The sequence below is a fragment of the Phoenix dactylifera genome, unplaced genomic scaffold, assembly GCF_009389715.1.
Source record: "Phoenix dactylifera cultivar Barhee BC4 unplaced genomic scaffold, palm_55x_up_171113_PBpolish2nd_filt_p 001569F, whole genome shotgun sequence".
NCBI classification, from domain to species: Eukaryota; Viridiplantae; Streptophyta; class Magnoliopsida; order Arecales; family Arecaceae; genus Phoenix; species Phoenix dactylifera.
In genome coordinates this window covers 25635-52752 of record NW_024068876.1, presented here as the reverse complement: position 1 = coordinate 52752, position 27118 = coordinate 25635, and the positions used below count along the sequence as shown (strand labels likewise).

Sequence of the window (27118 nt, the reverse complement as noted above, 5' to 3'; positions counted from 1 at the left end):
GGAGTATGAACCTGGTCCTGATTGTGCCTGGATCTGGCGATTGGGCCTCCTCCCGAGGGTTGCGCTGTTCCTCTGGAAGGTGGTCTGGGACCGTCTTCCAACGAGAGCAGTACTTGGTGGACGAGGCTTGAGGATCCCCCTGGAGTGTGGGGTTTGCGGAGTGGCCGAGACGGTCGACCATGTCTTGTTTCGGTGCTCTAGGGCGAGGGACACTTGGCGTTTGGCAGGGGTCCCGCAGCCGGTATGGATCTGTAGGGACCAGTTCTTACAGGCCATGCGCCAGGCCTCGGAGTCCCCAGCGCTTCGTCAGGAGGTGACTCGAGTGAGCTGCACTGCCTACCAGATCTGGTTGGCCAGGAACGCTCGTATATTCAGTGAACGATGTATGTCGCCGAGATTTGTGGTCGAGAGTGCCCGCAGTCAGGCGGCAGAGATGTGTCATGCCTCCACCACCGGAGGGACCTTGACAGCTCGGGACATCTGGGGCCCCCACCATGCTTCGGCAGTATCTCACACGGTGTTTTTCACCTGGGAGCCCCCACCCCCGAGTTTCCTCAAGGTCAACTTTGACGGGTCAGTCATGGATGGTGGCACGAGGGGAGGTGCGGGTTTCGTCATTCGGGACCCTTTCACTAGGGTTGTAGCCGCTGGTGGCAGTCACTTATTTGATACCTCGGTTCCGAGCGCGGAGCTGAGCGCTGCCTGGGCTGGCCTTCGACATGCCCGGTGCGTGTTACAGGCTAGGTCTATCACCCTAGAGGGTGATTCTGCCACCGTTATCAGTTGGATCCGAGAGGGTCCTAAGGATGACGGTAGTGACCACCCTTTGCTTCGTGATATATGGACTATGGCGAGGGATGGAGGGGCCTTTCAGGCCAAGCATATCTACCGTGAAGCCAATGGGGCTGCGGATTGGGTGGCTGCATTTGTAGCTCGCCACTCCGGAGACACATTGTGGACTGGAGATGGGGAGTTGCCTTTGGCACTCCGAGGTATCCTATTTTCTGACTTTATTGGGTGTATCCGTACCCGACAGGTATGATCCACCCGTATTAGCAAAAATAATAATAATAATAATAATAATAATAATAATAATAATAATGAAAATGAAGAAGATATCAATCAAAGCATGTCAGTTGCTTTCTTCTTGTTTTATACTTGAGCTTGGGTGTGCAAGCAAGTTAATAAACGAAACGAACTTGCATCGCAGAGATCGCACTCCAAACTACTCGTGTTTTGAGGAATTTAAACCAATTGCTAAAACATTTCTGCCCCGAATAAATTCTCTGTTTACCGCTCAATGGATTCTTATGAGTGATAATGTGCGAAGGTGTCAAAGTTGCAACATCCCAAAGGGTCAAGCTGGGTTTGGATCATGTATGGAACCAAAACCAACCTGACATGGATTTTTATGCACTCATGTCTTCTCTTCTCCTGGCTGCGTCTTGGTTTTATGAGCTCTAGTCTTTGAAAGCACGGATCGCAATGAGGCTTGATTGGGATTGCTATCGTCCCAGCTGGGCATGCGCTTGTATGGGTAGAATGAATTTACTAAGCATCAGGTGATGTTTTCCATGCTGAATTCCATTTCATTTTATCCTTGCAAAATCCTTGGTAAATAACTAAACAATTACCGTGCCATTTGACGAGTTGATGCAGCTGCTTCTTGAAGCCTAAGTTGATGCATCCTAGGAAAGGAAAAATCCCAGCCGAAATTGGGTTGAGGTTGGGTCTTGAATCTATGTTCTCATGAAATCTGATATCCTGTCAGTTCTCATCCTTGTATTTGTAATCCTTCTTCTATTTTTGCTTCTTTGAAAACTAGGGTAGGTGCTGAATCTGGTTGGATGAGGGCAGGAGAGCATTGGTCCGTAGGGCTGTTGATCGACTGAGCCAGGGTGGGCGCGGTCCAAATGCTCTTCATTTAGGGCGTCGCTATCTCGATGGGTAACTATTATCTAATTATTTGTTCTTAAAGATTTCTTGCAAAAGAGTTCTGGCACACCGCATTATTTAGCAAATTTCCAAAGCGGAAGCTGCCGCGATGATTCCAGTTGAGTACCATCCGAATTAAGGCGCTCAATAAGCTTAGAAAGTTCCTAGTACGCCATCAATTACATCAAAAGAAAAGGAGGGTTTTGTCTTGAGAGATGTTGGTCTGCAAATCTGCAATAGCGTACTCCTCTGATCTAGTGGTGCTTTTGCTTTCATGCCATCTATTTCCTTCAAAGCTTAGTCAACAATTACATATATTCCATGCTTGCGTCGTGGAGTTCAGGCCATATTCCTTCTGTGAGACGATCACAGAGTAGTATCTAATGCGTCAGCCAAGGAAACTGTGAATGCAGTGCTTTGTAGCTCATCCCACTACCCTATGGGGAAGATGGTGACATTGTTTGAAATGGAAGAGTAAGCCCATGTTTTTTACCTCGTGCAAACATTATGGTATCATCCTTTTACTTTTCAAATATTCTGAGAAATTACAAAGTATCCGCATATCCATGGCCATGACAGTCTACAGGCTTCAGTTTTTCAACATGTCGCTATATAATGTGTCGAGATCCTGTTTCCTTACGATTCTTTCCTTCATTTCTTCCATGATTGGAGGAGTTATGGAGTCAAGAATCAAAATGTGCGAAGAAAATTAGAAAAAGTAACCTAAGAGGTTACCAAGCTAAATTCCACCTTTCGTATGCAAAGAAATAACTAAGAAGTTCGCCAAGTTTGTGAAAAAGATGCTTGCTCGAACTTTATCTTCAACTTAGTACTAGGAAGCTTATTTACGGAACATAATGAAATAGATTTTAAAATTAAAAATCAAAAACCATTTCCACCTTGTTTGGAAAACCCCCCCTTCTTTCCAGTAAAGCATGGCTGCATGACATGAAAGAGCCAGGGCCCCTCTTTGGCAAGAAAGCTAACTAATCTCAAATTAAATAGGTGGCAGAGGCTACCATATATCAACAATGAAGGATCTCAGTTCTCTATATAAAAGGATGGAAACAAAAAGGAAAAAGAGGGAAGAACATATTATACAAAACACAGATGCAACCGTACTTCTCCTCTCTTTTTTTCTTGTTTGTCCGATTCAAATATTTAAAATTTATTTATTTAAAAATTTGTTAAAAAATTTAGTTCCTAACAAATTGCATAAGGTCCATACATGAGGTGCTAATCACAGGCGAGCATGCAACTCTATAATTATACTGGTAGAATGATATACTTGCGAACCTATCTCTACTCAAAACAATGGACATGCATAACGCATCGGTTAAGGCAAAAGAGATATACAACCATGGGTTCAAATCTTATAAAATCAATATTAGATTATCGAATATCATTCAGATGTCTTTCTCTCCCTTCTACAATGTTTGTCTGCAACCCTTCCAATCTACGTAGGGTGCTTACACAAAATTGGAATCCGCCTATGACTTCCCGCTTGGTGTATGACTAGAGAATATTTGCATATTTCTTCTAGTCCCAAATTTCCCATTATTCAAAAAATCATTATAATTTTATAACTACCAAGGGCCTCCTCTTAGATCTCAAGCAATTCCTGAAAATCTTCTGCTTCCATGATAACCTTCAACCAAAAATTTATGTCATCGTTATCGAAATTGGATGGGCTAGATGAGAAGGGATCGCCAAGAGAGGTAGGAGGAGGACCGGCTGACATGTTACAATCCATCGGCATGCCACAATCGTCGATCGATAATGCTTCTGACCAGAAACTCGCGTCAATTTTCAAGAGTTCCTCCGAAGATTGCATGCACCCTTCTTTGATTCCTGCATCGTTAATTTCTCCTGTCATGGTGGATGCATTGGTGGCGGCCGAGGAGGAGATTTCGCTACAAGACTGCGACGGGGACACAAGATCTTGGCTCGGATTTTCCAACTTCGGGTGGGCCGCAAGGGGAATCGCCTGCAACTTCGTGGGTCCGACTTCCATCACTGTCTTGACACCACTCTGGGCCTTTCGCTTCGGATTTTGGGCTGACTGGTTTGGATTCACTCGTTTCTTCAGGTGGGTGTGCCATACATTCTTGATCTCGTTATCTGTTCTTCCAGGTAGCATCGCTGCGATTGCAGACCATCTAGAGTGACAAAATAGAAAAACATATCTATATATGTAAGTCTCGTTGCGATACCATGCTTTAATATTGATCGAGTGCTTCTTTGAAAAAGGAAAAATATGTATGTATGTATGTATGTATGTATGTATGTATGTATGTATGTATGTATGTATGTATGTATAAAATTGACAGCCGTCAGCTTTGACCTTGTATTGAGATTTGAAGTCCTGACTCAGAAAATCAGTGCTACAGACAAAATGGTTTAAGGATGTTGGACGGTGGTGATCGAGTGGGAAATCTGTAATAGTTGATGAAGCTAAACAACAGAGAATCTTTTGAAGGTCTTCGCCGTCTCGTCACTGAAGGAAGCTAAACTTATCGGGTTATGTTGTCTGAGGGTGAGGAGAAGAAGACAGGGATTCAGGAGATTGGGGACAAAGGAAAAGATGGCAAGGTAACAATATTCCATACAAGGATCGATTTGATATTTGGTAACAATATTCCATACAAGGATCGATTTGATATTTGGAATATCCGATTAAGTAAAGCGAAGTCTGAACATGAATTTTGGGGCGAAAAAAAAAAAGCCTGGGTTTGAATCTTAACATTCTTGAAGACTGGAACCAATTATTTTTATTATAAGTATTTATTTTTGTCTAAGTGAGCGACAAATTGGCTTGTAGGAATCAGAAATGGAGGAAGGGTTACCTATTTCCAAGCATTTCATGCCACTTGATGATGGTCTCTTCTTCTTCCTTGGTGAAGTTCCCTCGTTTAATATCCGGTCGGAGGTAGTTTATCCATCGGAGCCTGCAACTCTTCCCACACCTCAATAGACCTGAAGAGCAGAGGAGAGCAGCAGTGTTAGAATGCTAATTATCTCTTCCAATCGCTTATTAACGTAACTGCTTCAAACATTCTGCGACCAAATTTGATCAATTTTCACGTCTTTTCTTTTCTTTAAAAAGAAAATCGACAAAAAGATCCGACAACTTCAAAAATTTTACTGAAGGATGAATTCTCGTGATGAAGCCATCTCTACTTGCAAACATTTTTCCAAAGAGATCGTGAGACTCATCGATTGCCGCCGGTACCTAAGCGGAAATCTTCCAAAACCGTAGCTTCCATTTATACAAAACTCGGATATTTAGAATCTCTCTCTTTTAGATAGTTTCTTTTAAGCGAATTCAAACCTTTTTGCATTCCGATCACTCTGAGAAGAGAACTATTGCACATTTAAGATTATAAGTTGGAAGCCAGACACACACACACACACACATATATATAGACGCGCACACACAAAAAGGGAAGAGGGCATCAGAAGAGATGCAGCTGACCAGCTTGTTTGGGGAGAGCGCGCCAGTTGCCATGGCCATAACTCCGGATGTAGGAAACCAGAATCTCGTCTTCTTCCGGAGTCCAGGGGCCCTTCTTCAGACCCATCTTCTCGCAGCATGGAGCTCTCACCATCTTCTTTACCTGTCTCCTTGAAGATCCCAACTCCAGCTCGTCTTCCTCCTTCCACCACCACCACCACCACCACCCCTCTCTGGCTCTCTCTCGCTCTCTCGCTCCGATGCAACCCTGGCTGCACAACAAAAGCCGGGAGACCCCTCGGCTATTTTATTCTGGGGCTCCAAGCGGCAACGTGGGGAAATTGGTCCAAGGAGGCGTCACTCGCTCACACCGTCATACTCATACGCGGGCGCCGGCAAGTTCTTGGAAAGGCCGAGCGGAGACTGCCTTGGAAAGGCTTTGGACTCGCAAGACTCTGCATCTCTCTTAGGCCCGTTTGGTCAAGTTTTGGAGGGCCATAAAACCAATCCCACCAAAAATATTTTTAGATTATATAATAGCATTGGATAAAAAATTAGAAAGTAGTTTTCGCTTTTTCAGAAAATTAAAAAAAAAAAAGCTTGGAAAAAATTTTATATTAAAGCTTCTCCCCAAAAGTGTTTTCTCACAAATATTTTGATTTTAATAAAAATTTTCTAATAACCAAAATACCCATCAATAAATCTCATGATTACATCTTATATCATATCATATTATAATATATTATTATAGTAATAGTACTAATAAAACTAATAATACTAGTAATGGTAATAATGGTAATAATGATAATAATACTAAAAATGGTAATAATACTAATCATAGTAACAGTACTAATAATAGTAATAATACTAATAATATAAATAATTCTAAAAATAATAATAATACTAATAATAGTAGTAGAACTAATACTAATAATAATATTAATAATAATAATCATAATAATAATAGTAATAGTACAAAAATAGTAATGATACTAACAATAGTAATAATACTAAAAATAATAATTATACTAATAATAGTAATAAAACCAAAAATAGTAACAATACTAATTATAGTAAAAATACTAATAATAGTAATAATACTAATGATACTACAAATAGTAAAAAAACCAAAATAGTAATACTACTAATAATAGTAATAATGGTAATAATAGTAATTGTGCTAATAATAGTAATAATAATAAAAATAGTAATACAACTCAAATAGTAATAATAGTAATAATACTAATCAAATAGTAATGATACTAAAAATAGTAATAATACTTAGAATACTAATAATACTAATAGTACTAAAAATAGTAATAACACTAAAATAGTAATAATACTAATAATAGTGATAATATTTATAATAGTAATAGTACTAATAATAGTAATAGTGCTAATAATAGCAATAATACTAAAAATAGTAATAGCACTAAAAATAGCGATAATACTGATAATAGTACTAAAAATAGTAATAACACTAAAATAGTAATAATACTAATAATAGTGATAATATTTATAATAGTAATAGTACTAATAATAGTAATAGTGCTAATAATAGCAATAATACTAAAAATATTAATAATACTAAAAATAGTAATAGCACTAAAAATAGTGATAATACTGATAATAGTAATAATATTAAAAATAATAATAATGCTAATAATAGTAATAGTGCTAGTAATAATACTAATAATAGTAGTAATCGTATTAAAAATAGTAATAGCACTAAAAATAGTAATAATACTAAAAATAGTAATAGTGCTAATAATAGTAATAATACTAATAATAGTACTAAAAATAATAATAATACTAATAATATTTATATATGTGTGTGTGTGTGTGAATATATATATATATACATGTCCATATATATATATCAATATATTTATATAGATATATATCTATATAGATGTACAAATACATAGAGTAGGTTATCAATCTATCCATTTTTAGTATCATTCTATCCATTTTTAGCATAAAGTAGGTTATCAATCTATCCATCTTTCATTAGACAAAAAATATTCTTACATTTTATAACTCTTAAGGGTATTTTATGTCTTTTTACAATTCCACATTAATTCATCCTCTCAACCCCCAATTAATACTCTCCCTCTCTCTCTCATACATACATACATACATACACACACACACATATATATATATATACATATATGTACATATATATATATATACGTATGTACATATACACATATATACATATGTACATATATATATATACACACATATATACATATGTACATATATATATACACACATATATATATACACACATATATACATATATGTATGTATATATATATATATATATATATATATATATATATATATATATATATATATATATATATATGTATATATATACATATATATATTATATATATATATATACATATGTACATATATATATATATACATATGTACATATATATATGTACATATACATATGTACATATATATATATGTACATATACATATGTACATATATATATATGTACATATACATATGTACATATATATATATGTACATATACATATGTACATATATATATATGTACATATACATATGTATATATATATATATATGTACATATATATATAGATATATAAATGTACATATATATATATATATATGTACATATATATATATATATATATATGTACATATAGATATCTATATATATACATATGTACATATATATATATACATATGTACATATATATATATGTACATATACATATGTATATATATATATGTACATATATATATAGATATATAAATGTACATATATATATATATATATGTACATATATATATATATATATATATATATATATATATATATATTGTACCTGAATTTGGATTTGGTTTGTAATTTTCACATTGGGCTCTTGATGTCGTAAGAAAACGAGTATCAAAACGACGTGTGCTGCTTATGGCATCGTATGGTCAAATGGTAGAAACGTGAGATGGGGCTGCAAAAAGTCCATGTTGACAAACTGACAGGGTACACTTCCTCTTCTATTAAATACAATCTTTCGCTCCACGCTTCCACGTCTAGTCTAGAGAAAAAGAGAGTGCCTCTGAAAGGAGACCGCTTGCAGGTTAGCAGCCTTCGGGTCACTCGAGTCAATCGTGGGAACAGGTGGGGCTAGCAGGAGAAAAGTCGGGTTCGAAGATGCTGACGAATTGGGTTCGCACTTCTGTTCACACGCTCAAATTTGAGCGGTCGTCTCGATATCTCGCCCTTTCACTTTGGTGCCCATACCTTTCGATCTGAGGACAAACACGAGTTGGGGGAAGAGGCCCGCCACATGACTCCTCTTTTACACGGACAATCACAACCACTCATTCTTATGAGCCTCATTTATCCAGCACTTTTCTCGCCACATCATTTTTTAAAAAAGTGGCTATTATTATCCCCGACCACACGGGCTACATGCGGCGCTGAATATAATCTCTCTATTTGAGAGAAAATCTTAGAAGAAAAGTAATGCATGTTGGGCCCCATTTCTGAGACCATGGACCGGAAGTTATACCTTACACCCGGTGTACCACATTAGCGGTGCACCAGGCCAACAAGACTTCGCCACATCACATACTTGGCCACACCAGCTTAAGTTATATATATATATATATAAACAGTGCGCACCGAAACTCTCCCTCTCCAATGCCAGCTTAAGAAAGGAACTCCCATTGCTCCGCCCCCTTCCACCCTCTATGAGCAAACCCTATATCTTGCATCGCCGCTCATGTCCAATCCCAAGGAGAGGAATTCGCCGAGCGCTCTGCCTATCATACCCCAAACCCATCACCTAGGTCGGCCATATGATACGGCTGCATAAACCCTAAAGCAATGCTCTAGAGATCATACAAGGCCTAAGTTGAACAAATATTCGATAACTCAAAAGTTAATAACCAAATAATCCACTATGTTTAAATAATCAAACTGATTCAATCACAAAATATTCGATTATTCGTTTGGCATCAAAAAATATACTAAATAAAAGCTTTATGTCCGACCTATCCGAAACTAAGCGTTTTGCAATCTTTAAAAAAAAATAAATAAGGTGGTGTAAGTTTTATAGCCTCATTATGAGTGCTGGTGGCCGCACTCCACCATCTCCTCTCCTCGAGATCATATGCTAGTGGCGGTGATGGAAGAGGGGGACAAAGGGCTCCCTCCTTATGCCTAGCAAACCAATGGAGAAGATAAACTTGGCAGTCAAACGAAAGTAGAGGGCAACCATTGGTCGTCACACCCTCCCTTTAATTTTTTTAAAATATATTTTCAAAAATTGGAAACTAGTAATTTGCCGACTCGAAGATTTTCCCCGGCATGACATGTTTTTCTCGTGGGAGATGTAACCGATAGGTCTAAAGCAAAAGCAACCCGTTTAAAGGCTAGATTAGATGTCAAATCGAAACACCAAATAAACCCACTACAGCGACCGGGTATGCATGGGCTAGCAATAACATTATGTTCATCTAGCCCATGGGCTAGCAATAGCATTATGTTCATCTTTAGCAAAAAAAAATAACATTATGTTCATTTTGGTTCATGAGAGTATATCGTCTCGGGCACACAAACACATAGGACACATGCCATTAAAAGAATCAGTTACGTCCAAATCCATACATCTCCGGACCCAATCTTGGCATGGGTCTTATTTGCAGTTTGTTGTAGAATAAGACCAAGTTAAACTGATCTTGAGGCCTGTAAGGCGATCCCAGCTAACTCTCACAGCCCAATAAACGCCACCCAGAAAAGCCCAAGAACGAAGCGGCTCTCTCTTTTCGACCCATGAAAGCATTAATTTCCAACCCCACCAGTCGACTCCATCGTCCCCAATATGATGCCATCCTCCCCCCCCCGATTCCAAATCCCATTCATCTTTCAACCGATAAAATTAGATTGGAGAAGGGAAGGGAAGGATGGGAAGCGTGCATTTCTGTCTGTTTTGATGGTTCCATACTTCATTCTTTGCATCTGATGGTTTCGTGGATTAATTGATTCAGTTTTTTTATCCTACTTCGCGCATTCTCGTACTGTTAGGAGGAAGGAGGGGCGGGGGGTGGGAGGATATGACGTTGACCAGACCAGACTAATTTTTTTAACCATCCAGCTTAGCCATTCTTGTCAATTCAAACTGGTTGTCCATATTTTCAGATGTGCTCTTTGTGTTTTTGGCCTCTGTTTGACCAAATTTTGCTTCTATATTTAGTTTTTTTGGGCATCTACCTCATGTATTTTCATCAGTTCATCATCGCAAACTGGCAATTATGGACACGTTTGATGCCTCTTTACTTAATTTCTACTGTTTTGGATAGATGCAACTATATTTCTTGGGTTACGGAAGATGTCTAGTTTCTTAAACGCCGCAAACTTTGGTAGTTTGTTACTGGAGATATTCATAAACCCACTCAAAAATCAGATAAGGATGAAGAAGAATGGTATAATCGGCTTAAGGACTGGGAGGGTAAAAATCACTAGATTAATGCATGGTTTATGAATGCTTCGATTCTTTCTATTCATTTTTAGTTTGGTCGATTTGGAACAGCAAAAGGAGATTTGGAATTTCTTGGCCAAATGATGTTGGACCTCGGATATCATCTATCAGTATCAACTGTTGTTTAACTTACATCGCATGAAGCAAGTACCCGGGCAATTTATCCATGAGTTCCTTTCTTAGATGCATCCTGGATAGGATCAATTGACCCAGTCTGAGTCTCAGTGGGACAATGAAAGTGATGCCAAGAAATTTGCTTCCTATAGAGATCAAATGTACCCGATATAGTTTTTTATGGGTCTTCGAGATAATTTTGAACCAATAAGAGTATCACTTCTTTATCATGGTACCTTTCCATCTCTTGAGTCTATATTTGTTTGAACTTGTCTTTGAAGAAACAAGATTGGGCTTACTCAAACCCAAGCACACTAAGGTTGTTCTCGCTACACTTTCTCAAGCCTATAGTCTGTAACTATTGTCACAAGCCTAGGCACTACACGGTCAACCATCCAAAAGGAATATGTAAAATTTGTCAAAAAGATTGGCCACTACCTTGATGACTGTTCACAAAATCCAAATAATCAAACTAAATCTAATTGATCTAGAGATTCTCAATCTAAATCTGGTGATTAGTCACAACCCGCTTCTCGTTCTACTACCGCTATTGTTGAAGTTTTTGATACTCATAATTATTCTTCCAACCTCAATCAGTAACCTATTTGTCAATGATCTCAAAAATCCAATCAAACAAGTTTTATCTAAAGCTAGCACTTTTGCAAATGCTTTATTTTTTATTTCAGGTAATTCTTGGTATTTTGATTCTACATGTTGCATGCACATGACTTCAAATGGTACTCTATTTTAATTAAAAACTCTTCATCCTCTTGCACCATCTATTCATGCTGCAGATGGTTTATAGTCATATATAGGTCATGTTTATACCTCTTTATTATCTCTACCTAACACTTATTCGATTTCTAAACTTACTTTAAATCTTATTTCTGTAGTCAATTATGTGAACTTAGCCTTGATGTCCATTTCTTTGGTAATAATTGTTATGTGCAAGATATAGAATAGTTTCTTGGGTCCAGTCATAGGACAGGATGCATGTTAAATCTCATCAATCTCCACATTCTTTCTTGGGTTTCCTCAACTTCCTTCTTAATCAGTTGCCTCTACCTCATTGAGTTCATCTTTGAGTGTTTGGTACTCTCATTTAAATCATATTTTTTTTAAATAAATTGCATACCTTAGTCTCCAATAGCCTGTTAAGTTCTGTTTAGAATGAAAATTTTAATTATTTATCTTGCCACTTGCTAAACAAATTATCCTTTAATAATAGTGATTCTATTTCTTTTGCACTATTTGATTTGGTTCATTCTGATGTCTAGGGACCATCACCCTATGCTACTATGGGAGAGTCAAAATATTTTTGGGATATTTGTTGATGATTACTCTCATTTTACATGGTTATATCTCATGCATCATAGAATTGAGTTGTCTAAATTTTACTCAAATGGTTAAAACTCAGTTCTCTTATCATATTAAAGTATTTTATTTAGATAATGTCACGGAGTATAGGGAAACAAAATTTCTTAACTTCTTCTATTAGCAAGGCACTATTCCTCAACATTCTTGCCTAAGAACATCTTAATAGAATGAGCATATTGGACATAAATATAGGCATATCTTGGAGACTGTTTGTCTCATGCTCATTTCCTCTTATTGTCATGAACACTTTTAGGATGAAGCATCTCTTACTATTGTTTACACAATTAATCGCCTTCCTTCACTATCCCTATTGACTATAGTACCCTTAAAGTGGTCGGCTGTGTATATTTTGTTCTTCAACCCCATGAACACACCAAACTAGAACCTTGTACATGGTTATATTGTTTCCTTGTGCATGGAATTGAGCACAAAAGGTACAGATATTGGGATCATATTTCCTCTCAACTTCGTATCTCTCGTCATGTCTTTTTGGGGAACATAAGATGTTCTCTACCATATCACAGTTCCACACTTCTACATCTAATCTTCAATTTTTTACTAATCCTTCTGTTGAGTTGTTTCCCAAAGATTTTGCTGGCAGTTCTGCTAGTGAGCTCATTCATGTCACTCCTATAGCTTGTCTTGAGATGTTAACTTTATCGGATGATCCTGACGATGATCCCTCCTCCTCTATCTCTTCCCCTCCACCACTACGACACTCAGCTCAAGTAAGAGAACCATCTGTTTGTCTTAATGATTATCATTATTTTTCCATCCTTATTTCCTTACATGAGCCTCAATCTTATGATAAGGCTAGCACTAATCTTATTTGGCAGCAAATAATGGCAAAAGAATGGCAATTCATGGACAAAACTCATACATGCATGGGATCTAGTTGACTACCTCCTGATATGACTGCTATCCTATAGCAAAAGGCTTTATACAAGAATATGATATTGAGTATGAGGAGCCCTTTGGACTAGTTGCTCGTTTAACTTTTGTTTGGATATTGCTAGCCATAGCAATTGTACGGCAATGAGGATTCTATCAAATGCATGTAAAAAAATGCCTTTTTAAATGACGATCTGACTGAAGGGGCATAGATACAGCCTCCTCTTGGTCTTGATCGTCTTCTAAACAAAGTCTGCCGACTTTCGAGAGCTTTTTGTGGTCTCAAGCAAGCTCCATAAACATAGTTTACTAATTTCGGTACTACTATTAGTTAGATTGGCTTCCTTTCTAGTCTGCATGATTTTGCCCTCTTTATTCGTCAAACAAGTTTAAGGATTGTTCTTTTACTGCTATACATGGATGATATAATTATCACGGATGATGATCTTGCCGATATTTCTGATCTTAAACAGTTTCTCAATCAATATTTTGAAATGGAAGATCTTGATCCTCTTTGTTATTTTCTCGATCTTAAGGTCTCCGGCCCTGATGGATATTATGATTTCCAGGCTAAATATGCTTCTAATTTGTATTCTAGAGATGGTCTAATTGATAATAAAACTACTTCCACTCCTCTTGAGCCTAATGCTAAACTTAGTCCCCTTGATTGTACACCACTCGGTGATGCTACTCTATATCGGCTATTAGTTAAGAGTTTAGTTTATTTGACTATCACCCGTTGCGACATTACACATGCTGTTCATATGGTTAGCAAATTTTTATCTACTTTATGCACTACTCACTATGTAGTTGCGCTCCACATTCTTTGTCATATTAGGAATATGTTATTTCATGGTCTTTAGTCTTCTGCAAACTCATCTCTTGGCTTATATTCCTACTCTAAATGTTGATTAGATGGGTGATCCCATTGAGAGACATTCCAGCACTAGCTATTATTTCTTCTCGGGAGATTCTCTCATATTTTGGCAAAACAAAAAGCAAACAGTATAATGATGCCGAGTACCGTGCTATTACAGATACTACTAAGAAGCTTGAGAGCTAGAAATAGAAGGAAAATACTCCAATGCTACAGTTTTTCGTTGTACCGACTACGGTGCTATATAAATTACTCATAACAATGTTTTTCATGAGTGCACTAAACATATCCAAAATAGTTGCCATTTTGTATGCCATCACATTATTCATGGTATAGTATGGTTCTTTTCAATCATCTTAGTTGCTCGGCTCAAAGACATTTTCATTAAACTATATTTTTCTGAACATATTCGGGATCTAATTTCTAAATACAAAATGGGTTCTACTTTACCATCTTGAATTTAAAAAAGAAAAAATATTAAGCATATTTACCATCGTATTAATATACTAATTCAAATATAATTGATATTTTTTTATTTGCCATGATGCACTTCCGTTGCTAGCCACATTGTTAATGTTAGGCTGTATATATATTGATGTACATATTACAATAATGGAGAATACTAAATACTAAAAGTAAATATATATACTTTTCGTAAAATCTGTCTCTTGCCGTATCTTTACAGTTATCATTATCTACAAGAGCCGGAAATTTAAGGAGAGAACGAACGAGAAAATTGGATGCTGCTACATCTCTCAGTCCTCCGATGCCGGCTCTCCTCGAGTTGACATCCACGGATGCCCTGCATAACCCAAAAAACACGCCAAATAAATTAGAGTTTCCTTTTAAAATGATTTATTTTTTCATGAAAGAAAAGAAAAAGCGGAGAACTAGGGAGGGAAAAATAAAACGGAGAGAAATAAAAACCAGAATCATAGTTGAAGGAAGAAGAAACCGAGCTAACAAATTAATTAAATAAAAAGCATGGGGAGGACAAGGGGAGCAGTTAGTTAGTTACTTAGGACTTGGTCGGCGGACAATCTCCTGGAGCCGTCCTTGCAGAGCATCTTCCTTATGAGGTCCTTGGCCGCCGGCGACACGCCCCGGAATATCCGCGGAGGAAAGCGGAGGTTCCCCCGGAGCACCGCCTCCAAGATCTCGACCGCCGACTCCCCGTAGAAGGGCGCCATCCCGCCCAGCATCATGTACAGGATCACCCCGCAGCTCCACACGTCCACCTTCTCCCCGTACTCCCGCCCCGCCACCACCTCCGGCGCCACATAGTACGGCGTCCCCACCAGCCCCGTCATCGCCCGCCGCCGCCCTCCTTCATCGAACCACTCCGCCGACCCGAAGTCCGCCAGCTTCAGCTCTCCCCGGCCGTCGAAGAGCACGTTCTCCGGCTTCACGTCGCGGTGGGCGATCCCCCGCCGGTGGCACGCGGCGATCGCCTCCATCAGCGGGAGCATCACCGCAGCGGCCTCGGGCTCGGGGAGCGGGGCGCGGCCGGAGATGAGGGCGAACAGGTCGGGCCCCGGGCAGAGGTCGAGGACGAGGTGGAGGGAGTCGGCGTCCTCGTAGGCGGCGTGCATCTGGACGGCGTGGGGATTCCCTGCGGCGGCGAGCTGGTGGATCTTGGCCTCCCGGAGGGCGAGGTCGCGGTCGAGGGGGTCGGAGAGGAGGGCCTTGTCGACAGATTTCACGGCGAACTCCTCACCGGAGGCCAGAGAGGAGCAGCGGCTTACCGTGCCGAATCTCCCCCGTCCGATCTCTGGGCCGATCTCGTAGTCCAGCCTCAAACCCTCCTTCATGGGCGGCTCCTGCTCTCTTTCTCTCCCCTAATATCTTCTTGGCTCTTGCTTGTGATTTCTACGCATGCTGTTATATATAATGGAACGGAGCGAGGGGAAGCCGCCTAAAAGGGGTTCCCGCTGGGAATATTCGGTCGTCGTGGCATCCGATGGTTTTGACCGCGCCTGCCATCTGACGGTCAAGTATGTCTTGCTCCGACGGCTGCTGATGCGTCTATTTCGTGATGGGAGGGCGTTATACTTGCGGGGCAAGGCAGCCGGTGGTGGCTTCGATCTCCTGGTGATCTTGGTGCCACTTTGGAGCTGTGATTTCCGAATGGGAACTTTCCATCCTCTTTCGCTTTTACCACTTTGGACGCATGTCCACGTGTGACAAGGATGGGGAATTGGCTGGATTCTGGTCGTAAGGCTGTGTTTCTCTTCTTCTTATTTGCTGGTTTTTAGAGAAAACTTCCGGCCATAAGGTAAGGTCAAAGATGCCGCAGGTTTTTCTTTTCTTTTATTTTTTAAACCTCTGGTGGGAGAAAACTTTCGGGCCGGAAGGTTGGGCCCTCGGATACAACGAGTGCGGAGATGCTGTAGGTGCAACTTGCGGGCGTGAAGGTTGGCAAGCTGAGAAGGAAACATGTGCGTATGTGTGAGCATCTTCGATCTGTTTCAGTCCACTGCCTGGTAAAGTTTAGAAATAGACTTTCTACCTCCTAGGTGATTTTTCGAGAGCAAAGGAAAAAATTAAGTAGAGGATTGACTCCATTGGCTTCTAGAGAAAAAGTTTAAAATGCTCCATGACGAAGTTTGCGTCGTTGCTGCCAAGGACTCCACTAGCTGATGCCCTTTAAATTAATGCTCCATGACCGACGAAGCACGGAAGCACTCCACCAAGGAGGATTCCACTAGAGTTTTCGTGCAAAATCCACCGCGCGGCACAAAAGAATTTAGAGGGCAAGCATATTGAAATAGCATGCACTCCCCTCAAGGGAAGATAATTAATTCCATCGGGTGATGAAAAACTACTGGAGTATACGAGCGTCTATTTATGGAATATGAGACCTTTTGCGTTGATAAGAATCATGAGGGAGCGTCCTTGGAATCCAACGAGAATGAGAAAAACTAGCTTGAATACCATGAGGCTAAGTAATATCGAGCAAGTTAATTTTTAGAAGAAAATTGGTAAATGATGGTCAACCTTCGGGCCGTAATATCAAGGCCTCACGATATGGCTTCAAGGAATTTTGGGATTCTTTTTGATGCTTGCATGCATAGAGCAAAACACGCAGAGATCATGGCGAGCGTGATGCCGATCGAGCAATATAGGTTCTCCGTTGCTGCAATTCTTGTCTTGGGTTGCCGAATTTTATCGTCTACCTTGTTGATGTTTGGATCCAATCCCGTGATTTTTTCTTTCTTCTTCTTTCTTTTTTGAGGGGTTCCTTGAATTGAAACGTCGCCCTATATATTTTGTTGTTTTTAAGCGACTCATTTTGCTAAAAATAATGTCAAGCTAGCCTTCGTGCTTTTTGAGTCCAGGTCTGGATCATCGCACCGGTTGTCACGTCTACACAAATCTGACATCAGATTTTCGGTGCTGCTAATATAATATCACCGAAAGGCGCCATGCTGCATGCCAAGTCTAGCTTGCAATTGCGGACAAATTGATATATATTATATATACAAAAAAAAAACAAAAACAATCTAAACGTAAACATCAAATGCGCCACCAGTATTGTTTTGATGTTTTATTGCAGAGGCAAGACAGGGATCTAATTAACAAACAGTTATAGCGACAAAGAAGTAATTAGAGGCAGCTAACCTCCTCCACGTCACATCTCTGCTGCAAATTAAACAGCAGCTAGCTAGATTCAAGATCCCCTACGCCGCAATCCTTTTCATGTGATCGATGAGAGAAGCATGCATCGATCTGTTTATGCTTATTCATTCATAATTTATATCGGTTGTAGCAGCACAATGACATGATCTGCTTGGTCAAGTGGATTAACATCGGTCTCTAAAATATTTTGGTCGCTTCTTCTGTCTTGGTGATTTGTGACTGGATTCTGGACATCGTCATCCCTAACGTCAGGGCTGAGGGTGCATGCAAAAACTCGACGCGGATGAGAGGGAGATCTTTGCTACGTGGGACACTAATATGATAAACGTAAATTGAAACACGGAAGCCGTCAACGACTTGTGATGGCCGTTCTGCCTTGGTGGCAGATTTGTCGCTGCATTCGGGTTCGGGTCCCCTCATGGCACGCTCGGGGGCAAACGTGAGGACTTGAAGCTGGATGATTTGGGTTGAAGTGTCGATCTGAGACGAGGATATTCCACTAATCAGGACAGATTTATGGAGACGCCAATTTAGACAAGGAACCTGTTGATAGCATCTGACCATTATTTCTTCTTTGTCTGCGATCTCTGACTGACCTTATTAATGAGCAATTGCTCTGTCTCCGGGAAAAAACAAAAGCAAGGAAAAAAAGGTAATAGCTTTCCTATCTAAAAGAGGAATGCTTACGTTCGGAGAAATGCTGGAAATACGTCGGATATGAGAGAACTGAGACAGTACGGTGTCATTTTAAAACAGAGACAGTAATGGCTCTCAGGGGGCTCTCCCAAAGCTAATTGGGCAGGTCTGTATTTCGGTCACTGACGCAAAATTTGGTTTTATAATTTATACTGGACTTGCACGGTAAATAAAGCGTCTATGTTCGTATTGAAAGCCAGTTACTGGATCACAAAAAAAAAAAAACAGTTAATTACTGAAATGAATGCAAAAATTGATTCTGCAGTGGACTGACCCATATGAGAATGAAAGTGTTAAATATAAAAATTGAAGTTGTCAAGCTACTTGGATATATATATATATATATATAACTATGCAAAATTTGATTGATCACGGTACTGTATAAGTGTCGAATTGGACACAAAATTTGGCTAAGTTGTGACATAGAAGTGCTAAAATAACCGCTAACGGATGGTTGATGTAGAGTTAAAAGTACTAAAATGGCTCCAATGCTCAACTCAAAATGTTAAAAATTACTTATCTAAGAATTGCCATATCTTTATTTTATAAAATTATTATAAACGATTAATCTACTAGAATAAAATTAAAAGATTAAAAAAGTTTGTTTGAATCGAGGCGTGTGATCTACACTGCCCTAAAAATATGATTTGATGCAGGATTGTCGTGATCTCATCCCCATGGTACAACAACCCGGCTCAACCTGATCTTCCTCTAACAAATACAATCACTAGGGAGGCGTGATCCGACCAACTCTTTTAGATACCTAGAAAATAAAAAAGATATAAAGCAAAAAATTGAAGGATAAAAAAACTATCAGCCTGTAGAAAAAACTTTCGAGAGATAGAATGCCTTTGAGAAAGAAATAGATCAAATTAATTTTGAATTAATTTCGGAGGAGTCTATTTATAGACTCTATCCGAAAAACCAAAGAAACGTATCATTTCAGAAATCAATGTTTTTTTCAAAGAGTCATAACTCTCCTGAAAGAGTCGTTACACAAAAAAATATTTTAAAGCATTTAAAATAACTAAAGTGTAAAGAATAAGAAAATTTATTTTTTTTAATTAAAACTCACCTCACTTAAGAAGTCAACACTTCCCGATCAAGGGAACCAGACTTTCCTCAAGCAATGCAATTCCAAAGCTTCGTCTCTATCTCCCAAATCTCTATGTTTGCATCATACCTTCTCATAGTATCCGGGCAAATTCACCATTGCTCTAGGGCTATAACTCCAACCGGCAAACCCAATACATGAATCACATCTAATGATGAATAGGTCAGGTGGGGATCCAAAATCAGACCCATTGAAGCTTTCAGGTTGGGTTTATTTTTGAAGTTTTCAGACCGAACCTGACTCGAACCTACATAAGCATATATAAATACATGCATGTATACTTATATTCATATCTTAATGTATGCATGTACACATGCATGCATGTCTTGTACATACATATATACATAATAATATTTGTTTTATTTATATAACATGGATCTCTTCTAATTCTCTAATCATATGCATTGATGACCAAGAAGTTTAAGGTTTGTTAAAGAGAAGTCAAAAAATTGAAGGTTTGAAGATTTTTAATTTTAAAAGAAGCAAGGAGGAACTGCAGAGGATTGTTCGTGGAATTGATTCTATAGAGGACCAAGGAATGCTTTCAGTGGACGAAGTCAGAGAAAGGTGTTCAGATAAGGAATCACTCTTGAAGATCTGCACAGGTGAAGTGTTGTAGAAACAAAGATCAAGACTAAATTGGTTGCATCTTGGGGACAAATGCTGAGTATTTTCATAAATTAGCTAATGGTGGAAGAAGGATAAATTGGATTCAGGTTATTGAAGTAGATGACAGGACTATCTTCGAAGAAAAGCAGACTGCTGATGCTCTTTTTGGATATCACAAGAATTTGTTTGGAACCCAATCTGAGGTAGATGGTTCTTATATCTTGGCACAATGAGATGCTATGCAAGATAGATATGGAATTTTTGTCTCTATTAGCAACAAAGAATATGACAGCATCTTAAATGGCAAACCAGTTCTCGAACCTGATTTGCTTGATGAACCATGATACAATTGCAATATCCTCCTCTAAATGTTTTAGCAGATGATCAACAACAAGGTTAAACATCCAGATGATCAATTTGCCTGGATGTGCAACTAGAATCCTGTAGCATAGAATAGCATATCATTTTTCCAACAAACAGCTACGATATTGCTGCTAGAGAGATGATATGCATCAATCCACCAACCAGGGAAACGGCCCTGTATTTTCTATTACATAGTGTCAAAGCAAATGATAATAACCCTCAAGTGAAAAGGAGGAAAAGAGAGAAGCTAATAAGCAAACACCATCACAGCAACACAGCAAACATGACATGTTGGCAAGATTGTTTCCAGATACTTGTGAGCTGAAGTCATTTAACACAACCAAAGCCCACTAACTGAGAAGCATCTTTCAAATAGAGGAACACACACTTCGGACATATAAGATATCTAACTAAACAAGGGAGCTCTTCCATCAGCCCTTTTCAGGTGTAGAGATCTATTTATTCAAATAACCAAATTGTGCATTGAACCAGACAATACACATGATCAACCACACCTGAGGGCAGGAGGCCCAAATCAAGCTGGTTGTTGCGACAAAAGTTCGTGCAACTTGGTAGACTTAGTTTGCACGGTCTCTGAGCACATCCAAATCCATCTCTGTGGGGTCAGTAGCCTGAATCTCATAATGGATTCCATCAAGCTCCTGTCGAAATCGATCCTTAGATGTGGCATACAGCATCTTAGCACGGATGCGGGAGATGGAAGGAGACCTATTCAGCAGTTGAAAACAAGTGTTTTTAATATATATTGATAAAGCAACACACACAGGCGCGCGTGCGCGCGCACAGATATATATGACAACTTGAATCTAGAAAATTCTTTCTAGATGGATGGAGTGATGTATAGTATTGCAATCTCCAACTTGATTGTAGGAAAAGCTGCAGGAGATTATAGAAAAATAAAAATAAAAATAAAAATTATGTTACCCACTGCGACATGTGAAGAACATCGATGTTGACTGAATATATGTGTAAAAAAGGTTATTTTCATCATATTTTCAAATATTAGTACATTGCTACAGGATGAAAGCAAGCATTACGCATACGTAGAATGTCCAAGCCAAAGGAACTTGGAGTGTTTTGCACGCAAGAACATAATATGATTTGAATGTACTTTATGCAAACCTTTGGTTTGCATGTGGTATACAAAAGGGAGTAGGCTTTTATGTCCTAGAGTGCCTTGGATGTGGGCAACTTCATCTAGCAGACTTCACAAGACATTGTACAATGTGTTAAACTCTAGGCTGAAAAAAATAACCCACTCCATTTTGAATGAATTTGCAAATACCCCACTACATGTTCACTTGCTGTCATGTCAACTCTGCATTTTTCAGATTGTTGTAATGTTGCCCACTCTCTGCCCAATTGGGGTCAGAGCTCGCCGGCGATGCTTACTTGTCAGCCGACATGGACATAATTCGTTAGAAGTGCCTCCTTGTCAGCTAACATTGAGCTAATTAGGTGATGATTGGATCTGTCATCACCATCACCCCCATGAACAAAACCCACCCCAAGCCCTAACCCTAGCCCCATCCCTTCCTCCAACCTTTCTCCCTAAGACGGCCACACAGCCCCCGCCAGTGACCCCCTGGCCACCACCATCGCCGCCCCCATCCTCTCCTCCTTCTCCCTCTTCATCTTCTTTTCCCTCTCCTCCTCTTTCCTCCTCTTCTCCCTCTCCCTTCTCCTCTCGCTCTCCACATAGAATTCTACTCACCACATGAGAATCGAGCAAAGTTACAAATTTCATAGAGAAAGGAACATGGCCTTCTTACTTGGTGTTCTCGTTTACATTGATTCGCTGTCAATTATGATTCACTGTCAATTAGATGGCTGAAAACTTGTCCAATATCAGGGTCCACTGTAGTGGCTACTGGACAATAGGAGCCAAGATATATAAGCCTAAGTATGTAGCAAGCAGAAGAGGCACGATTCTCATCGATCTTGATAGACGGAACCTCTGTGAATGTGCTGCTGATGTGCCCACTTGATGGAACTTGAATCAAATTTCACCCATGCAACTAATACACAAAGTACTTGGGAAGGATGAATATACTGAAATAAATGATGACCTTGAGTTGTTGGATATGTTTGAAGTATGCAATTCCAGGAGGCTGTTCACATGTACTGCACTCTAGAGCAAGGTGCGGCACAATAGATGGAACAACAACAGCACAGGCCAGCATAAGAAAAGCAGGCAGCTGAACACAGTGAGCCAGTACAACAGGAGAGGCCAGAAGAAAGCATAGTGCCAGTTGGTTACCAGCTATCAGTCGAAGCTGGCGCAGAGACACAAAGGTCCACAGGGGACGGTTTGTTATGGGAGGGTTAGGAAGGGGATGGCAGCAAGAGGAAGGTCGAAAGGGGCAAGGGAAAAGTCAAATGTTGGAGATGGATTGTTTGATAAAATTCGAGTTCTGTGACAGCAGGTCGGAAGCATCGAGCCACGATTCCTTTGAGCTGCCTTCAGAGGATAGCTAAAACCTTTTTGGAGAGCTTAGGCGATAGAGAGGAGGAGAACTATAAGGTAGAGACATTTGAGAAGAATGTGGAGAGTGGATCCATGGAAGTTGGTTCTTTTTTTGAAGATGTTCATAAGTTTAGAGATACTTTGAGGGAGTATGCAATCACTCATCATTTTGAGATAGCTAAATGCGTCAAGCTCTCAGAGATGAAGAGGGAGGAGGAGGAGAGGAGGATTGGGGGGGGGGGGGGGGGGGGGGGGGAGGACAAATTAGGGAAACGATAGGGACTTGCTTGATGATTTCACCAGATAGCTCTCAGAGATAGCTAGAGCTGATGCTGATAGTCATACATATATAAAGACTTAATGTACTGAGTCAAAAAGGGGCATGGATTTCTTCACTGTAAGACATAGCTAGAGCTGATGCTGATAGCCCTAGGATACCTAGTAATTGTGGACAATCCTGATAGAACCAAGTAGGGGGAAAACAATCATACGCAAGGTTTTCTCCCCTCCCAAATGTCCCCTTATAATCTACACAACAGCCTCATCATGATCTTGTTCGCTATTAAAAAAGCTGATATGCAATAGAAAACAAATTAACTCATAGAAATCAAGAGTTTGAACGCAGCATAATCGCATAGGTTACTGAAACCAAGTGATAAAGTTAACTACTTTTTTAAATCACTTATCTATAATTAACGTCCAAAGAAACAATGTTATGTCATTCAGAATATCAAGATGTTGTCAGAATGACGTAATTGTATAGAAACTAAACTGCCAAGTTATAATAATTTAGGAGTTAGAAAGAGAATATCTTGCTCTTCTACCAAGTTATTAAGAATATCAAGATGTTGGCAGAATGATGTAACTGTATAGAAACTAAACTGCCAAGTTATAATAATTTAGGAGCTAGAAAGAGAATATCTTGCTCTTCTACCAAGTTATTCAGAATATCAAGATGTTGGCAGAATGATGTAACTGTATAGAAACTAAACTGCCAAGTTATAATAATTTAGGAGCTAGAAAGAGAATATCTTGCTCTTCTACCAAGTTATTCAGAATATCAAGATGTTGGAAGAATGATGTAACTGTATAGAAACTAAACTGCCAAGTTATAATAATTTAGGAGCTAGAAAGAGACTAACCATGCAATAAAAAATATCTTGCTCTTCTGGCAATTCTCATCAGTCACAAAATCGAAGTCGTAGATGGCATATCGGCAATCATTCTCAGGCAGTGCAGCAGCAAAATCATCATAGCTCTCCCCTGGAGCTCCTGTCTTCTCAACAACCACCTCCTTTTTCTTTTCATCAATCTTAAATATCACATAACGATGCACTTTCTTCCTTTTCAGTTCAAGAAATGTAGTCCTGCTGTGGTCAGCTACTCCCATCCCAGAAGATGCACTTGACTGCACATGAATCCCAATACATGGCAAACAGTTAATCCTCATAATCAACTTTATCATTCGTAAGACATCCCATAAATATCTACAAGTTCATTTATGAGATGCAAATATAAAAGCCAGACTCTGAAACAAGTAATATTACTTACAGAAAAGCCAGAACTCAAATAACTAACCTTTGATTATCTGCCATTTTAACAAGTTCATTTATAGGACGCTAGGTAAAAGCTGGAGACTGAAATTAATACATTAGTCATACAAAAGCCTGAACTCAAACGGACCAACATTCACTTATTTAATATCAAAGTTTTCTACCAAGTTATGCTGCGAACTAGGAAAAAGATCCAACATAATCAATAATACTTTACCCCATAAAAATGAAGAAAGAACTATTTTTTTTTTACAAAGATATACTACACTGCAACACAATAAGCATAAGGCAGGCACTATTTCTATCAAAATCAGCCTAAATTGAAGCATTCGCAATGATAAGATACAATCCGTTCTGATCAATGAAAATATTCTAGAAAAGGAGTCTAGATATGAGGAATCAATCGGACCTCAAGAATTAATATATCCAACCAAATACTATCCTAACTTCAAGAAAAGAAGATCCTCATAACATGATCTACAACCGTAAGCTGTGGATCATGAAAGGCTATAAGAAGTGACACAGAGAATTCAGTATCAACAATACGGTCTGCCATATAAGACGCGAAAAAAAAAAAACAAACAAACTCTAAAAGATGCGGTATTTATTTAGTATAGTGACTCACACAAAGATCTTCATCAAGATGTTCCTCGTTCGACAAGAAGAATGTGTATCCTACGGCAACGAAACGAACGTTGCTCTAATTAAAACGAGATCAAGAAATCCATCAAGATTTGCCCAATTTCCATGTGAAAACAGAAAGAGAGAGCAGTCCGATCATCACAAGCATGGAGGAATCAAGATATTCACTATAAGATGCTACTGTTTTCCCACGAATCTAGCCAAAGTTTCAAAAAAAAAAATCAAGAAATCTTAAAGCAACAATTTCAAAACTAGTATTCCCTAAACAAAATCCACAAGAAAGAGTAGCGCAAGCAAATACCATTCGGAACGACATGGCTCCTCCTCGATCTCAGAGGCAGAGAGAGAGAGAGAGAGAGAGAGAGAGAGAGAGAGAGAGAGAAGAATGAATGAATGGATTGAGGAACGGGGAGGAGGGAGAACTAAATGCCCGTCTAATTTGGTCGGAAAGGTGAACGAGAAAAAAAATATAAAAAAAGGACAACAAAGCAAAAGAATATTTTCTTTTCTCTAATTTTTTAAAGAAAGAAAAGGAAAAAAAAGTAACAGCGGCAGTGGGGGGCGGCGCGTCGCGTTTCTGGTAGGTAGAGTAGCGAGAACGCGAAACATCTAACATAGCAAATAGTATCCGTCGCTTGTGCGCCTATCGTGCAGTGTGAATCGTCCCGGAGAATTTGTTGAGATGCGTGTCAGGGAAAAATAGATCGATCTATTGGTGTCGCGCATTTCGGATGGCATAGTTGATTTGTGATGCACCTAGCGCTCATCTGGACGGTTTTGACCGCCCGAAGTGTGTCCCGTCGACTATGATCTAAGATTTGGCGGGATTGGGTCCGTGGTCGTCAACATTGCCTTGCCGACCTTCCTACTGGACGCCAGCCACGTGTCTTCCCAGACCGAAATAATGACGGGTCCGCCTAGATTCAACGCTATTCTCCGTCGTCACGTGCTTCTTTTTTGCCCTTTTTTTATTTGATTATTATCTTCCTGTCCCTGGCCTTTTTTTTGGCCTAGCATCCGTTTGCTTTTGAGTTTTAAAAGAAAAGCGGAAAAAACGAAAGAGAGACACTGCGTTGAACGAACGCGATGGTACGTCCAACCAACCCGGCTGGTTCACCTCGAACCCGGTCGGTTGGGTCCGGCTGCAAACGATTTCTATGCATCATCGAAATCTCGCGTCGTGACGACCTTTAACAATGAGGAGATCTCCACGTGGCAGGGCGGGCTGGTTGGAAGGTGGCTCCGGATGCCCGTTGTGCCTCGATTAGCGAGGAGATCCTGGCATCCTGCACTAGCGCATTTCGGGCATGAGAGCCGCCTTCCATCTCTAAATTTTTTAGTTGGATCAGGAAGAGCATGGGAGGCACATTCCATTTAAAGCTCGTTTGGTTGCATATATATATATATATATATATATATATATATATATATATATATATATATATATATATATATATATATATATATATATATATATATATATATATATATATATATATAAATTCAAAAAGATGACTAGTTGAAGTTTTCAAATGAGGGACGAAAAAATTATATTTTCGTGGAAATATTGTTCCTACGTTTTATGAAAAAAAAATTTACATCAAAAATGTAGAAAAATTACTTTTTTGTGAGCCAAAAATCAAAACATTTTTATTTTTTTTCAAAAGACCCTTTAACTATTCTTATTTGATCCAAAACATTAAAAATCTAATTTTTATTAAGAGTATAATAAGAATTATACATAACTTTCTCAGAAAAATGGATAATCAACCAAATCTAAACACTCTGAAAATCTGTCACTTTTCTATGATCAACGATACATGCCAAAAATATT

At 39.1% G+C, this 27118-nt stretch overlaps 3 protein-coding genes across 3 annotated transcripts; all 3 read right to left on the bottom strand.

The window, feature by feature from the left end:
- Window positions 1-3286: 3286 nt before the first annotated feature.
- Window positions 3287-5749, bottom strand: LOC103719944 (transcription factor MYB30-like). Its single transcript, XM_008809436.4, has 3 exons — window positions 5411-5749; window positions 4782-4911; window positions 3287-4094 (listed from the first exon to the last, which is right to left on the bottom strand). Exons 1-3 carry the CDS (start codon window positions 5541-5543, stop codon window positions 3539-3541), a joined length of 819 nt encoding a protein of 272 aa, XP_008807658.1. The 5' UTR covers window positions 5544-5749; the 3' UTR covers window positions 3287-3538.
- Window positions 5750-14738: 8989 nt separating this feature from the next.
- LOC103719934 (phosphoenolpyruvate carboxylase kinase 1-like) lies at window positions 14739-16053 on the bottom strand. The gene is made up of 2 exons (XM_039122547.1): window positions 15199-16053; window positions 14739-14982 (listed from the first exon to the last, which is right to left on the bottom strand). The coding sequence occupies exons 1-2, from the start codon at window positions 15989-15991 to the stop codon at window positions 14936-14938; spliced, it is 840 nt and encodes a 279-aa protein (XP_038978475.1). The 5' UTR covers window positions 15992-16053; the 3' UTR covers window positions 14739-14935.
- A 4693-nt stretch (window positions 16054-20746) lies between these two features.
- LOC103719927 (actin-depolymerizing factor) lies at window positions 20747-25719 on the bottom strand. Its single transcript, XM_008809415.2, has 3 exons — window positions 25586-25719; window positions 24232-24497; window positions 20747-21330 (listed from the first exon to the last, which is right to left on the bottom strand). The coding sequence occupies exons 1-3, from the start codon at window positions 25598-25600 to the stop codon at window positions 21180-21182; spliced, it is 432 nt and encodes a 143-aa protein (XP_008807637.1). The 5' UTR covers window positions 25601-25719; the 3' UTR covers window positions 20747-21179.
- Window positions 25720-27118: the final 1399 nt, after the last annotated feature.

Coding starts and splice junctions, on each gene's coding strand:
- LOC103719944 (XM_008809436.4), bottom strand. CDS start 5,543: ATGGTGAGAGCTCCATGCTGCGAGAAGATGGGTCTGAAGAAGGGCCCC. Junction 4,912..5,410: donor CGCTCTCCCCAAACAAGCTG/GTCAGCTGCATC, acceptor TCTGCTCTTCAG/GTCTATTGAGGTGTGGGAAG. Junction 4,095..4,781: donor CATGAAATGCTTGGAAATAG/GTAACCCTTCCT, acceptor TTGTCACTCTAG/ATGGTCTGCAATCGCAGCGA.
- LOC103719934 (XM_039122547.1), bottom strand. CDS start 15,991: ATGAAGGAGGGTTTGAGGCTGGACTACGAGATCGGCCCAGAGATCGGA. Junction 14,983..15,198: donor GTCCGCCGACCAAGTCCTAA/GTAACTAACTAA, acceptor TGGGTTATGCAG/GGCATCCGTGGATGTCAACT.
- LOC103719927 (XM_008809415.2), bottom strand. Junction 21,331..24,231: donor AAGATATTTTTTATTGCATG/GTTAGTCTCTTT, acceptor ACTGCTGAATAG/GTCTCCTTCCATCTCCCGCA.